Source organism: Lutra lutra, chromosome 9 (genome assembly GCF_902655055.1).
Source record: "Lutra lutra chromosome 9, mLutLut1.2, whole genome shotgun sequence".
Classification (NCBI taxonomy): Eukaryota; Metazoa; Chordata; class Mammalia; order Carnivora; family Mustelidae; genus Lutra; species Lutra lutra.
In genome coordinates, this window is record NC_062286.1 from 125,539,562 (window position 1) to 125,552,111 (window position 12,550).

At 60.1% G+C, this 12,550-nt stretch overlaps 1 protein-coding gene across 2 annotated transcripts in view; it reads left to right on the forward strand.

The window, feature by feature from the left end:
• The window catches only part of PLCG1 (phospholipase C gamma 1), a 37,281-nt gene extending 26,090 nt beyond the window's left edge, over positions 1 to 11,191 (forward strand). Inside the window, exons 11-33 of one of the 2 annotated variants that reach the window (XM_047747022.1) lie at positions 31 to 149; positions 243 to 328; positions 402 to 522; positions 937 to 1,105; positions 1,236 to 1,358; positions 1,439 to 1,540; positions 1,620 to 1,807; positions 2,066 to 2,266; positions 2,347 to 2,466; positions 2,555 to 2,735; positions 3,651 to 3,728; positions 4,527 to 4,630; positions 4,799 to 4,895; positions 5,128 to 5,197; positions 5,704 to 5,861; positions 7,182 to 7,278; positions 7,422 to 7,646; positions 7,725 to 7,873; positions 8,649 to 8,763; positions 8,868 to 9,029; positions 9,143 to 9,231; positions 9,323 to 9,504; positions 9,684 to 11,191. In XM_047747022.1, the coding sequence (XP_047602978.1) occupies positions 31 to 149; positions 243 to 328; positions 402 to 522; positions 937 to 1,105; positions 1,236 to 1,358; positions 1,439 to 1,540; positions 1,620 to 1,807; positions 2,066 to 2,266; positions 2,347 to 2,466; positions 2,555 to 2,735; positions 3,651 to 3,728; positions 4,527 to 4,630; positions 4,799 to 4,895; positions 5,128 to 5,197; positions 5,704 to 5,861; positions 7,182 to 7,278; positions 7,422 to 7,646; positions 7,725 to 7,873; positions 8,649 to 8,763; positions 8,868 to 9,029; positions 9,143 to 9,231; positions 9,323 to 9,504; positions 9,684 to 9,726 (2,979 nt within the window). In that variant the 3' untranslated portion in view covers positions 9,727 to 11,191. Of the gene's footprint in view, positions 1 to 30; positions 150 to 242; positions 329 to 401; positions 523 to 936; positions 1,106 to 1,235; positions 1,359 to 1,438; positions 1,541 to 1,619; positions 1,808 to 2,065; positions 2,267 to 2,346; positions 2,467 to 2,554; positions 2,736 to 3,650; positions 3,729 to 4,526; positions 4,631 to 4,798; positions 4,896 to 5,127; positions 5,198 to 5,703; positions 5,862 to 7,181; positions 7,279 to 7,421; positions 7,647 to 7,724; positions 7,874 to 8,648; positions 8,764 to 8,867; positions 9,030 to 9,142; positions 9,232 to 9,319; positions 9,505 to 9,683 lie in introns of both variants that reach the window. The other variant, XM_047747021.1, reaches the window with a different exon arrangement.
• Positions 11,192 to 12,550: the final 1,359 nt, after the last annotated feature.

A 12,550-nucleotide genomic window follows, 5' to 3' on the forward strand; every position in this document is an offset into this window, starting at 1 on the left:
CTCTTGTCTTTCCTTCCTGTTCCTGGACAGTTTGTCACCTTCCTGTTCTCCAAAGAGAACAGTGTGTGGAACTCGCAGCTGGATGCCGTGTGCCCGGACACCATGAACAACCCTCTCTCCCACTACTGGATCTCCTCCTCCCACAACACGTGAGTGGCTCCGTTGGCACCCCCCGCCCCGCTGGCCCGGACTTCGGAGGGAGGCACTCACCCAACCACCCCTGCCTTTCCTTCCCTGTGCAGGTACCTGACCGGGGACCAATTCTCCAGCGAGTCCTCCCTAGAAGCCTACGCCCGCTGCCTGCGAATGGGCTGTCGCTGCATTGAGTGTGAGTGGGGGCTGGGGTGGGAGAGTAGGTTGGCGGGACCTGCCCTCTTGACTGTGGTTGTGTTCCTGCCCAGTGGACTGCTGGGATGGCCCAGATGGGATGCCAGTCATTTACCATGGACACACCCTTACCACCAAGATTAAGTTCTCAGATGTTCTGCACACCATCAAGGAGCATGCCTTCGTGGCCTCAGAGTGAGTGGGGGTGGGGGTCAGCTTGGCTACAGCTCTCTCCTATGACAAAGGGTCCCTTCCAGTGCTCTGTCCCCACTCCCCGTTTTTTATCTTTGTCCTTCTTGGCCTCCCCTCCTTTTTTGCCGCTTGCTTGAGCCATCCTTCCTAAGCCCCTCCCTGTTTCCTGCCTCCTCGGCTCGCCCTTCATGGGTTCTTCTCTAGCCTGTGGAACAAACTAAAGCTCCACCCGTACTCACCACGTGCTTCCTTCCAGGGGCTAGGGAGGAGCGCCAGTTCTTCTCTGGCTAGCTGCCCTCTAGACGCGGCCCCCGGGCCCTTGCTTCCCGACACCTCTTCTGAGCAGCTCTTTGGACTGGGTGTTGACCCCTCAGAATTGGAAGGTCTCCGTCACCGCACTGGTCCCCTGCCCTGCAGGTACCCGGTCATCCTATCCATCGAGGACCACTGCAGCATTGCCCAGCAGAGAAACATGGCACAGTACTTCAAGAAGGTGCTTGGGGACACACTCCTTACCAAGCCCGTGGACATCGCTGCAGACGGGCTTCCCTCACCCAACCAGCTCAAGAGGAAGATCCTCATCAAGGTAGCAGTGGGGGCGCCCCACCCTTCCGCGCGCCTCTGCCAGGCCGTGGCTCTAGCTGGCGGTCTCAGCCTGGGTGAGGAGGCGGGGGCTCGGACTGGGCTGGCGCTGCATGTCCTGCCTGCTCCCGCAGCACAAGAAGCTGGCAGAGGGCAGTGCCTATGAAGAGGTGCCTACGTCGGTGATGTACTCCGAGAACGACATCAGCAACTCCATCAAGAACGGCATCCTCTACCTGGAGGACCCTGTGAACCATGTGAGTGCCAGGCCGGGCTGAGCGTGGGGGCCTGCTGGGAGGAGGCCTCCGTTCATGGGCCCCACTTTGCTCTCTCCCAGGAGTGGTACCCGCACTACTTCGTTCTGACCAGCAGCAAGATCTACTACTCCGAGGAGACCAGCAGTGACCAGGGCAATGAGGATGAGGAGGAGCCCAAGGAGGTGAGGGGCCAGCCCAGGGCTAGGGGCCGGGCTGGGGTCAGAGTCACCGAGTGTCTTTGCCCTTGCCCTCCCCCTGCAGGCCAGTGGCAGCACGGAGCTGCACTCCAGTGAGAAGTGGTTCCATGGGAAGCTCGGCGCGGGACGGGATGGACGGCACATTGCCGAGCGCCTGCTCACTGAGTACTGCATCGAGACCGGGGCCCCCGACGGCTCCTTCCTTGTGCGGGAGAGCGAGACCTTCGTGGGCGACTATACCCTCTCCTTCTGGTAACCCAGTCCCAGCACGTGTGCTGCACTCTGTTGTGCCCCCCTGCCGAGACCACCTCTGTCTGGTGTTGGTCTCTGTTACAGGCTCTCACGTGGAGCGTGATCTCCTCACATGCATGCACACGCATACTTTTCTGGGTGCTTTGAAGCCCCTCTGCGGGTCTGCCCAGCCACTGAGCAACCCGGGCGCCTCGCTTGGGCTGGAGCACAGCGTTCTGGGCCACACCTGCTTCTCGCCGCCTCCCTGTCTTCCCGCAGGAGGAACGGGAAAGTCCAGCACTGCCGGATCCACTCCCGCCAGGACGCTGGGGCCCCCAAGTTCTTCTTGACAGACAACTTGGTCTTTGACTCACTCTATGACCTCATCACGCACTACCAGCAGGTGCCCCTGCGCTGCAATGAATTTGAGATGCGCCTCTCAGAGCCTGTCCCGCAGACCAATGCCCACGAGAGCAAAGAGTGAGGGAGGGCCTGGCGGCTGAGGGCTGGTGGGGGACCGAAGTCAGGGAGGCCAGTGATTGACTTGGGCCTGTCCTCAGGTGGTACCATGCCAGCCTGACCAGAGCTCAGGCCGAACACATGCTGATGCGTGTCCCCCGGGACGGGGCCTTCCTGGTGAGAAAACGGAATGAACCCAACTCCTACGCCATCTCCTTCCGGTGAGGGCCGTGGCCTGGGGTGCTCTAGGTGGTGTGGGGCCATGCCCAGATCTGGGCTTCCCTGACCCCATGTGACCGTTCTGTTCAGGGCCGAGGGCAAGATCAAGCATTGCCGTGTCCAGCAGGAGGGCCAGACGGTGATGCTGGGCAACTCGGAGTTTGACAGCCTTGTGGACCTGATCAGCTACTATGAGAAGCACCCACTGTACCGCAAAATGAAGCTGCGCTACCCCATCAATGAGGAGGCGCTGGAGAAGATTGGCACTGCTGTGAGGGCCTGGGGCTGGGGGCATCGTGGCAGGCAGGGACCCTGGGCTAGCTTCTGGGCACTCGTGGGACAGTCTGGGTGTGGGAGCTCCTGGACAGGTCACTCTGCCCAGCTGGGGGCCATAGCATAGGTGCCAGGACAGTGTCCTGGGGCATGTGTCATCTGCGAGGGTGTGTCTGCAAGGAAGGGCATGCGTTAGGGGAAGAGGTTAGGGGCTGTGAGCTGAGTTCTGGGGTGAGGAGGTCCTGGAACTCACACAGGGAGCAGTAGGCCCAAGGCCTGAGGCTTCGCCAGCCGGGCCTGGACTAGACTGTCGCTGGGGCAGAGGGGAGAGGAGGCTACAGAAGGGCGGCTGTGGCGCGAAGAGTCAGGTGGGTAAGACGAGTGAGGTAGAAGCCTGCGCAGATGGCATAGGGGCCGGGAAGGGCTCAGTACTGGGACTGTGGCGCTGGACAGAAGGTCTAGGACGGGAGGTCTCCTTGAGGTTTGTCATCAGTGGGCACAGGTGTCCAGGGAAGGGGCTGCGCCCACTGGGGCCCAGGGCTGGACTGGTGGATTGGCGGGACTGGGGCGGGGACACCCGGAGGGAGGGAGGGAGCCACTGGGCTAGAAAGTTGAGTGCACGGCACCTGCGGGAGCCCGCTGCGGACAACGCCCCAACAGTTTGGGCCTTCAGGAACAGAGACGTCTCAGAATCATGGGGAGGGTTTCAAGGGTAAGAAGGTGGAGAGTAGGGAGGGCCAGGCCACCACCCATTGAGGTCTGAGATGCTGGTGGACCCGACACCAGGGAAGGGGCAGACTTGGCCTTGTGTAGCAGGACACGTGGGCCTGTTGCACTGATCGAGGGGCCTGGAGCAGCCTGTAACCACTGTTCTCTCTGGGTGTTAACCTATCCCATTTGGTCCCGTTTGCAGGAGCCTGACTACGGAGCCCTGTACGAGGGACGTAACCCTGGCTTCTACGTGGAGGCGAATCCTATGCCAACTTTCAAGGTACAGCATCAGGCCTCTGGTACAGGAAGCGTGGAGGTGGGGGGTCCCCAGCGGCTGAGGGCTTGCATTTCTGTGCTCAGGGGCCCATCTGTGGTCGTTGTGGAGAAGTGGTGCTTGTGGTTTTCCGAGGCCTGAGAGGTTGTGAGATGTGTGGTTTGTGTATGACCACAGCTCTCCCTGGGCTGACCCCCTCCCAGACCTTGTCCCTGGGGGTCCACACTGACCCTTCCAGATTGTTCCCCAGGGTAACTCCTGTTTCCTCCTGGGTGGCAGCAGGGCAGGGGCAGGCCACACTGGCCAGAAAACTTTTTTCTTTGCTCCTCAGTCCCTCACCTCATGAAGATCTGTCAGAGAGCATCTTCCTCTTTCTGCTCTTTTCTCTAAGGGGTAAAGGAGTTGTTCCCTATTTCTCAGCCCCTTCCCTCAGCAGCCAGGGAGCCTGGGAAGGAAGTTCTTTTCTTCTATTTCCCAGATGAGGACTGATGGGGTCCTAGCCATGCCCATAGGCTTTCAGGTCCCAGGGGAGGCACTCGAGGCGCCCACACACCCTCTCCCCCTAGACTGCCAGCCCTGATTCCCGGGGACAGATGGAAGGTTCTCCCTGGGGTCCAGGTTGTGGGGCTTGCAGGGGTTCACCTGGACTTCAGGAGTCTCTGTGGCAGAGGCCCTGGGACTGTCCTCTGTCACATCTGTCCTGGAGTCTCCTATAGGTCCAGTGGTGAGGACTGGAGCTGGGCAGGTGGCTCCAGGTCAGGAGGTGGGTGAGGATAGCTTGCTCTCACCGCTGCCCCCCTGCAGTGCGCTGTCAAGGCCCTCTTTGACTACAAGGCCCAGAGGGAGGACGAGCTGACGTTCACGAAGAATGCCATCATCCAGAATGTGGAGAAGCAGGACGGTGGCTGGTGAGCCTGGTGCCCGGAGCCACAGCCGTGGGTTCCGGGGGTGGGAGGGCGGGGCGCACACGCCGGTGGGCTGGCTGTAGCTGGCTCCCGTGGGGGGCCTTGGCAAGGGCTCCCCTCCTGTGGAAGTTGGGGGTGGTTGCTAAGGTCCGTGCCATGTTGCTCCCACAGGTGGCGAGGGGACTACGGGGGGAAGAAGCAGCTGTGGTTCCCGTCGAACTATGTGGAGGAGATGGTCAGCCCCGCAGCCCTGGAGCCCGAGAGGGAGGTGAGTGCAGAGCCATGCGGGGGGAACATATCAGTCACACACAGTGACACAGCCACTGTCACTTGCAGTCCACTCACACCCCTGAGGGGCTGCAGTTGCCAGGACACACGTGCTGTTTGTGTTGTCATGTGTGTGCTGGTGGGGTGTGCTTGTTGTGTGCACACAGGACCCCCCCATCCATGCATGTGTACAGCGGATGTACTGACGCACCTGTGGGCTTTGCTTTCCACAGCACTTGGACGAGAACAGCCCCCTGGGGGACTTGCTCCGGGGGGTCTTGGATGTGCCGGCTTGTCAGATTGGTGAGCCCCTATCCCGTTTTCCAGCCCACCGTTCCTTAGGGTCAGGCTCTCCTTTGTGGCTGTCGTCACATGCCGAGGGAAGAAGCCAGAGGCCGCCCTCCCTCGGAGCTCTCCCTGTGCTTGGAGTCTCCCTTGATGCCCTGGGCTCCTGTCTTCACCTCCAGCTTTGAGCCCTGCGTGTTCACTGGAGCCAGGCACTCTGGGAGACGCAGACGGCTCGTGGACCTCCACTCTCCTCCCGGGCGAGGTCCCGGGGTGGGGCAGGGGACCCAGGGGGAACAGACTGGGGTTTGAGCCCCAGCCCGCCTCTCCCGGCAGGGACTTTGCTCGGAGCCCTGAGGTCCTCTGCTGGCACATGGGCCTGGCCCAGCAGCCTTGTCCGCCTCATGGTGTGTGGGGAGGAGGACAGGTGGTGAGGGCGCTCGGAGCCTAGGGAGCCCAGTGCCTGGGCTGTGGTGCGGGGGACGCAGAACCATCTTGCCGGCTCTGTTCTCTCGCTCTCGCAGCCGTCCGTCCTGAAGGCAAGAACAACCGGCTCTTCGTCTTCTCCATCAGCATGGCTTCCGTGGCGCACTGGTCCCTGGATGTCGCTGCCGACTCGCAGGAGGAGCTGCAGGACTGGGTGAAGAAGATCCGAGAAGTGGCCCAGACGGCAGACGCCAGGGTGAGGCGCGTCTGGGGCGATGCAGGGGTGCGTTGGCAGCCTGCGAGCCTCTTGGGGGGTGAGGCCTGCGGCATCGGGCCCCGCTCTAGGCCAGGAGCCGTGGGAGACACACGGAGCCAGCCCTGCGGCTGTCAGAGCTGGAGATGGCCGTAGGACGCCCCTTGGCTCTGCCTGGCGGGCACTTGCACAAGCTAGCACGGAGGCCAGAGAGGTCCTGGGCTGGAGGCAGGAAGAACGGGCGGTCGGGTATGGGAAAAGGGCTTCGCTGGCACGGGGTGCAGCTAGATGCGGCCGCCGGGGTGGGCGGAGTCCGATGTCTTGGGGGCTGTGGAGGTACCAACAGGCATGATAAGGACCTGAGAGTGCCCCTTGGTTTTGGCAGCAGCAGACGGCCCTAGTGCCACGACAAGGAACCACGGCAGTGTGGTGGCCAGGGTTGGGGGGCCGTGGGCAGTGGGGTGTGGCAAAGGGAGTGCGTCTCCACGGGGCCGGAGCCAGGGCAGGCTCGTGTGCCGACTGCTGGAGGAGCCAGCGGGGAAGAGGAGGCCTCTTCTGAGTCTGGGGCGATGGAGAGGAAAGTGTTGGTCAGGGTTAAGGGGATGGCCGTTCCCCCACTGGTTGGTGTGGGAGAGAAGGCTAGAAGGCCACAGGTCTGTGGCTGCTTTGGAGAATGGGGACCTTTGAGTCCCACAGTGAATGGAAGGTGCTGAGATTTTACTGGCAGACATGCTGGTTGGGGGATGGATTCTGGGGTCTGGGCCAAAAGAGGGAGTAAGACTATGAAAGTAGGAGCCCCTGATGGAAGGAAGTGGGCCTCTGCCGGGGGGTGAGGACAGGATAGGGCGCATTTGCGAGTGGCTCTGTTGTGTAGGTGGCTGCACTGGGGTCGGGGGAGCTGAGGTGGTGAGGTTCTTACGACTGGGAGGTAGGGGGAGTTATCCTCTGGGCACCAGAGACTGAGCCAGAGGCCTGCATCCCCATGGGAGTCAGAGGAGGCTACCTTTTTGCCTAAGGGAGGCAGGGTACCCAAGGCTTACGCAGCATTGCTGGAGTGCACAGCCTGCCCCAGGACCCTGAGCTGTCCCAGAGGCATGGGTGGTGGTGAGGATCCCACCCTCTGAGAGTGTTGGAGGGCAGGTGTGCCCTTTAAGGCAGAGAAGAGGAAGGATGGTTCTGAGGTGGGGCTTGAGGACAGAGGGCCCTTGTTTACTGTCCAGTGGGGTCTGGAAGAGGCAGGGGACAGGGAAGGGCTCGGAGAACACCTGTGCTGTGGGTGCACCCTTATGCCGGGCGGGGGCTACAGGCTGTGTGTGTCACCAGCTCACAGAGGGGAAGATGATGGAGCGCAGGAAGAAGATCGCCCTGGAGCTCTCCGAGCTGGTTGTCTACTGTCGGCCTGTTCCCTTCGATGAAGAGAGTAAGGGCCGCGGCCCCAGCGGGGTGGGTTTGTGTGCCCTCGCTGGCAGGAGGAAGAGGGAGGAGCATTCCATTCCTTTATATGGGGTTTGGGGAGCTGCTTGGGTGGGTGGGCTCTGTCAGCATTCTCCCTGTTTGGCCCAGAGATTGGCACAGAACGTGCCTGCTACCGGGACATGTCGTCCTTTCCGGAAACCAAGGCTGAGAAATACGTGAACAAGGCCAAAGGCAAGAAATTCCTCCAGTACAACCGGCTGCAGCTCTCCCGCATCTACCCCAAGGGCCAGCGGCTGGACTCCTCCAATTACGACCCCTTGCCCATGTGGATCTGCGGCAGTCAGCTCGTGGCCCTCAACTTCCAGACCCCAGGTGAGGCGCTGCTCTGTGGGGCGGGGAGGGGCCCTGTGGGCTGTTGGGCGGGAGTCCGCTGTAACCCGGCTCTTCCAGACAAGCCGATGCAGATGAACCAGGCCCTGTTCATGGCCGGCGGCCGCTGTGGCTACGTGCTGCAGCCGAGCACCATGCGGGATGAAGCCTTCGATCCCTTCGACAAGAGCAGCCTCCGGGGCCTGGAGCCGTATGCCGTCTGCATTGAGGTGCGTGCTGCTCGCCGAGGGGCTTCAGGGTGGCGGGGGTCGCTCTGCTGGGGCTCTTGTCCAGGGTCAAGGTTAGGGGGTCTGCGTGACTGGGGTGGGGAGGGGGGCACAGGATGGTTTTCTGAGCTTGAGGAAGGCTTGACCACCCTCTGAGGTGGGAGGCAACTAGCAGCCTCCACTGTGGGGCTGGGCCCAGAGTGGTAAAGGCCCAAGGCAGGTGGGCTCACTGGGGCCTGTTCTCAGCCCTGAAGAGCCACACTGTCCGGTGAGGCCCAGCCGTGGGTAGCCGCCGCCTGGCAGGACAGGGAGCTAGTGCCAGTGGTGAGCCACCCGCAGGGGCCAGCGAGAATGAGGCTGGGGCGAGAGTGACCCCTGCCCCCAGCTCTGTTGGAGACCCGGCCCTGAGCCACCGAGCTGGTGCCACCTGCCCACTTCACGGTGGGTGGGGCTGAGCCGTCTGGAAGGAGGGCTGGGGAGAGCTTAGGGAGGATGTGCTCCACCCCCAAGAAGAGATTTCTGTTTTCTTTCCCTGTGGCGGAGTCCTTTAAGAGATGTCCGTGTTAGAACAGACATGGATTTAATGAGGTAGATGCAGCAACTCCATTGAACGCTGCGGCTAAAGCGAAGATTTCCGCTCTTTTGGCCTTGACGCTGGGAGCCCTTTAGCGGGCCGCCTCCTTGGGGCCCAGCAGAGGGCGCACTGCCTCCACTGCAGAGTGAGGCCTGGGAAGGAGCAGAAAGGACAGTCCTCGGCCCATCTTGGCCTGCCTTCCAGGTACTGGGGGCCCGGCACCTGCCAAAGAATGGCCGAGGCATCGTGTGTCCTTTTGTGGAGATTGAGGTGGCTGGAGCGGAGTATGACAGCGTCAAGCAGAAGACAGAGTTCGTGGGTAGGTCTGCCTTCCCCATTCGCCTTGCCCTGGAGGCCCCTCCACACTAGCAGCTCTGTCCTCTCGAGCCGGTGGCCTGAGGCCTTTTGCCCTGACTTCTGCAGTGGACAATGGACTGAACCCTGTGTGGCCTGCCAAGCCCTTCCACTTCCAGATCAGTAACCCGGAATTCGCCTTTCTGCGCTTTGTGGTGTATGAGGAAGACATGTTCAGTGATCAGAACTTCCTGGCTCAGGCTACCTTCCCGGTGAAAGGCCTGAAGACAGGTGAGGACCCTTCCTAGGACAGCGCCTGGACCTACGTGGGGGTGCAAGGAGTGCGGGGGGCGGGCCCACTGCCCGGCTCCCTCCCAGGCTGAGAGCCAGGCCTTCTCCTCCAGGGTACAGAGCCGTGCCTTTGAAGAACAACTACAGCGAGGACCTGGAGCTGGCCTCCCTGCTCGTCAAGATCGAGGTTTTCCCTGCCAAGGTAACCGCAGCGTGGCTGGGGGGCTGGCGGGCTGCATCCTCACGAGGCCCCAGGGAGCCACTGACCCCACGTGCACTCCCTGTTGAAGCAGGAGAACGGGGACCTCAGTCCATTCGGGATGTCTCTGCGGGAGCGGGGCTCTGATGCCTCAGGCCAGCTGTTCCATGGCCGGGCCCGGGAAGGTTTCTTTGAAGCCCGCTATCAGCAGCCATTTGAGGACTTTCGTATCTCCCAGGAGCATCTGGCAGACCATTTTGACAGTCGGGAACGGAGGTGAGGGGATGAAGGGTGGGTAGCATACCGCAGAGATGGGAAGGACAACTTGCGGCCCCTTCTGGTCCTTCTCTTGCTCCCGGGTAGAGGTTTTCCATGTCTGGCTTTCTTTGGCTTGGGCTGTTCCATGGGGCTACGAGGCCCCACTGTTGGTAAGGACACTCCCTCCTTCTGTCCAGGGCCCCACGAAGGACTCGGGTCAACGGAGACAACCGCCTCTAGTTGTGCACCAGCCTTGTTGAGAGCAGCAGGTGCCGCGTGCCTCATGGAGTGCTGTGAGCTGGGTTCTTGGGAAGTGGCCTGTCGTGGTGGCCATCCTGGCCCCAAGGCCCGGAGCCTGGATTCCAGCAGTGACTGCTAGACGAAACCAAGCCATTAACGAGATGTATTACTGTTTGGGGCCTCCATGCCCCCGGCTCTGGGTGAAGGCAAAAACTGTCCTGTGTCTCGAATTAATTAAGCACACACATCTGGTCCTGACTTCTGGAGATGGAGCCTTCCATCTGTGGGGCCAGGACCATGGCTGTAGCCCCTTGGAGAGAGGCTGCCTCAGCCCACAGCACGGGAGGCTCTGAGGAACCCCGGACCTTCTCGAGAGAGCAGCAGCCTCGCCAGGCCAGGGAAACAAACCCAAGTTTACATTGTCCTGGAGCTTTAAAAGCGCAGCTGGGCAGGGGTGGGGGTGGTTGGCCCCGAGCCAGGGCGGAGGAGCACAGGACCTGCCTGCAGAGGGGCTCTGCCTGCTTGAGGAAGAGGACACAGCACAAGGGCGCGCTGCCCACGGCCGGGGACACTACCCAGCCTGCAAGATACAGGGGATCGTGTTAGAAATAGCAGCGAGGGGCCCGAGGAGGCAGAGCCCCAGGGCGCCGCCTGGAGGAGGAATAGCAGCACCTCGACCTCAGGAGGAGGAGGAGGACCTGGTCGCCCTGCGTCACCATGGGCCACACTGTCTGCCTGCTGCCGGAAGCCAGGGGCTGCCCAAGGCGGGTGGTCTGAAGGTGAACCTGGAGTACGCAGACCTGCTCCCTGGGGGCCAGAATTTGTGGATGTGCTGGCTGAGCCGTGCAGCCACTCCTGCCACGTGGTGGGCGAGGGTGTGCCACACGCAGAGGCCACGGACAGGTGCCACCAACAAGCAGAAGGTCTAATGGTAAGACTGACTAGAGGCCTTGGTTGGACACGGGTGCCAGGATGGAGGAGGAGGTGGCGGGGATCTTCCCCAGTACATTCAGGAAACTCCTGCACACACGGACCTGCCTCCTTCAGGGCGCCCTTCAGCGGGGGCCCCCCCATCCTGGTTCAGACTGAAGACCACTCTCCCCGTTGCAGCAGCAGACTTGGGATCGGAGCCTGCAGCCAGCACAGCACGAGGATGCTGAGACGGTCCTGGGTGTTCACTAAACCAGTTGAAAGTCCTGTTACTGGGCATCTGTGATGTTGGAGATGGAATTTTAAAGGTTATTTTTTGCACACCCGTTTCTCACTATCTTCATTATTTCACGTAGGTCTATGATTTTCTAGGTCTTCCACTTCTAACCGGAAAGCTGCTTGGAGGGTGGGGGAGCCAAATGAACGAACATGTCTGTGCACTGTGGCAGAACTGTTATTTTTATGGATTTTACAGCTCAACTAACAGTGTTATCTTTTCAAGATTTATATATTTATATACTCTTAAGAAAAACCACTGAGCCGTTAAAGCCTTGTTATTATTCGATCCTAATAGTGATTCCATTTTCTATAGCTTACTTTTAGGGTAGAAGGTAAATTATTTAACATTCTATTAAATTTTCCATATCATGGATTGTAAACCGAAGGAAATTATACTAATTTCTGAGAAAACGTATTGGTTTATTTAAACTAATTCCGAAGTTGTCTCTGCAAGTATGATATCCCAGTCTTGTCCATAGCAAACATCTATATATGGTTGCCAGCATTTGGTTTACAATTTAAATATTAACAAAAATCTTGTTTTACTGGAAAAGCTTTAAAAGGACCTAAAAAACAACAGTATTTTTCTTCTCAGTAGGCTAGTTGCTAAATTCCTTACTCCTGCTCCTCACCTGTGGAGGTATCCTTGGGGCAGAGCCCAGGGGAGGGGAGGAGACAGGCTGGCTATGACCTGCCATGTCCTGTGGGGCCAACTGGATTGCAGATGGTAAGGCTGTTAGGAATGGGGTAGGTAGGGATGGGAGGAGAAGAAATAGCAAAGACCATCCAGAGGGCCAGGTGGTTGGTTGGTTTGAAGGCAAAGAAACCGAGTGTGCTTTCCCTTAGGAATGAAAGAGGGTTAAGGCGTTGTCTGCTCTGTGGGTAGGTGTGGGGGCAGCTGCTATGCCCCTGGCTGCTTCTGTCTAGCTGGTGCAAAGGTCCCAGAAAGGAGATGGAAAAGGTTGGGAAAGCAGCCCCACTGAAGGGCAGAGAGAGGCTGGGGTCCTGACCTGTGGGCACAGAGGCGCCCCACGGCACAGCCGGCAGATGCAAGCCCACCGCCTACCTCTGGGCTCAGGCTCAGCCGCTTGCTGGCCATGTTGGCGCCTTGAGATCTGACTGCCAGCTAAGCCATCCCTGGGTGCCTGTGTGGGCTCCTCTGGGGGAGCTCAGGAGAGCCACTTGTCCGGAGACTGCTTACCTGTGGACCATTTGCTGGGTGGTTATTCGGCAGTGGAGGCGGGGGGAGGTTTTCGGCAACTTCCAGGTCAAGCAGATCTCCCCTCCTCTGGGCTAGGAGGTGGGGTGAGGCCACCCTCTCCTCCTGCTTGACTGCAGACGGTATGTTGGGGTCAAGTGTGGCCACTAGCCCACCTGTGAGCTAGCTCAGCTTTCTGGGGCCTGCCAGCTGTGGTGGTGAGTGGGAAGCAACCCAAGTCCCCTCCCAGCCCGCAGAAGCCTCTCCTTTCAAAACAACGCAGCGCTCAGACATCGGGTGAGAAACCTCATTGGCTTGCAATCCAGTCTCTGTGCCCAGACCTGGTTGAAAAGGCCATGGCCTTACCTTCCCCGTGGTCTGTGCCGGTGTAGATCAGAAATGACGCACATACACAGT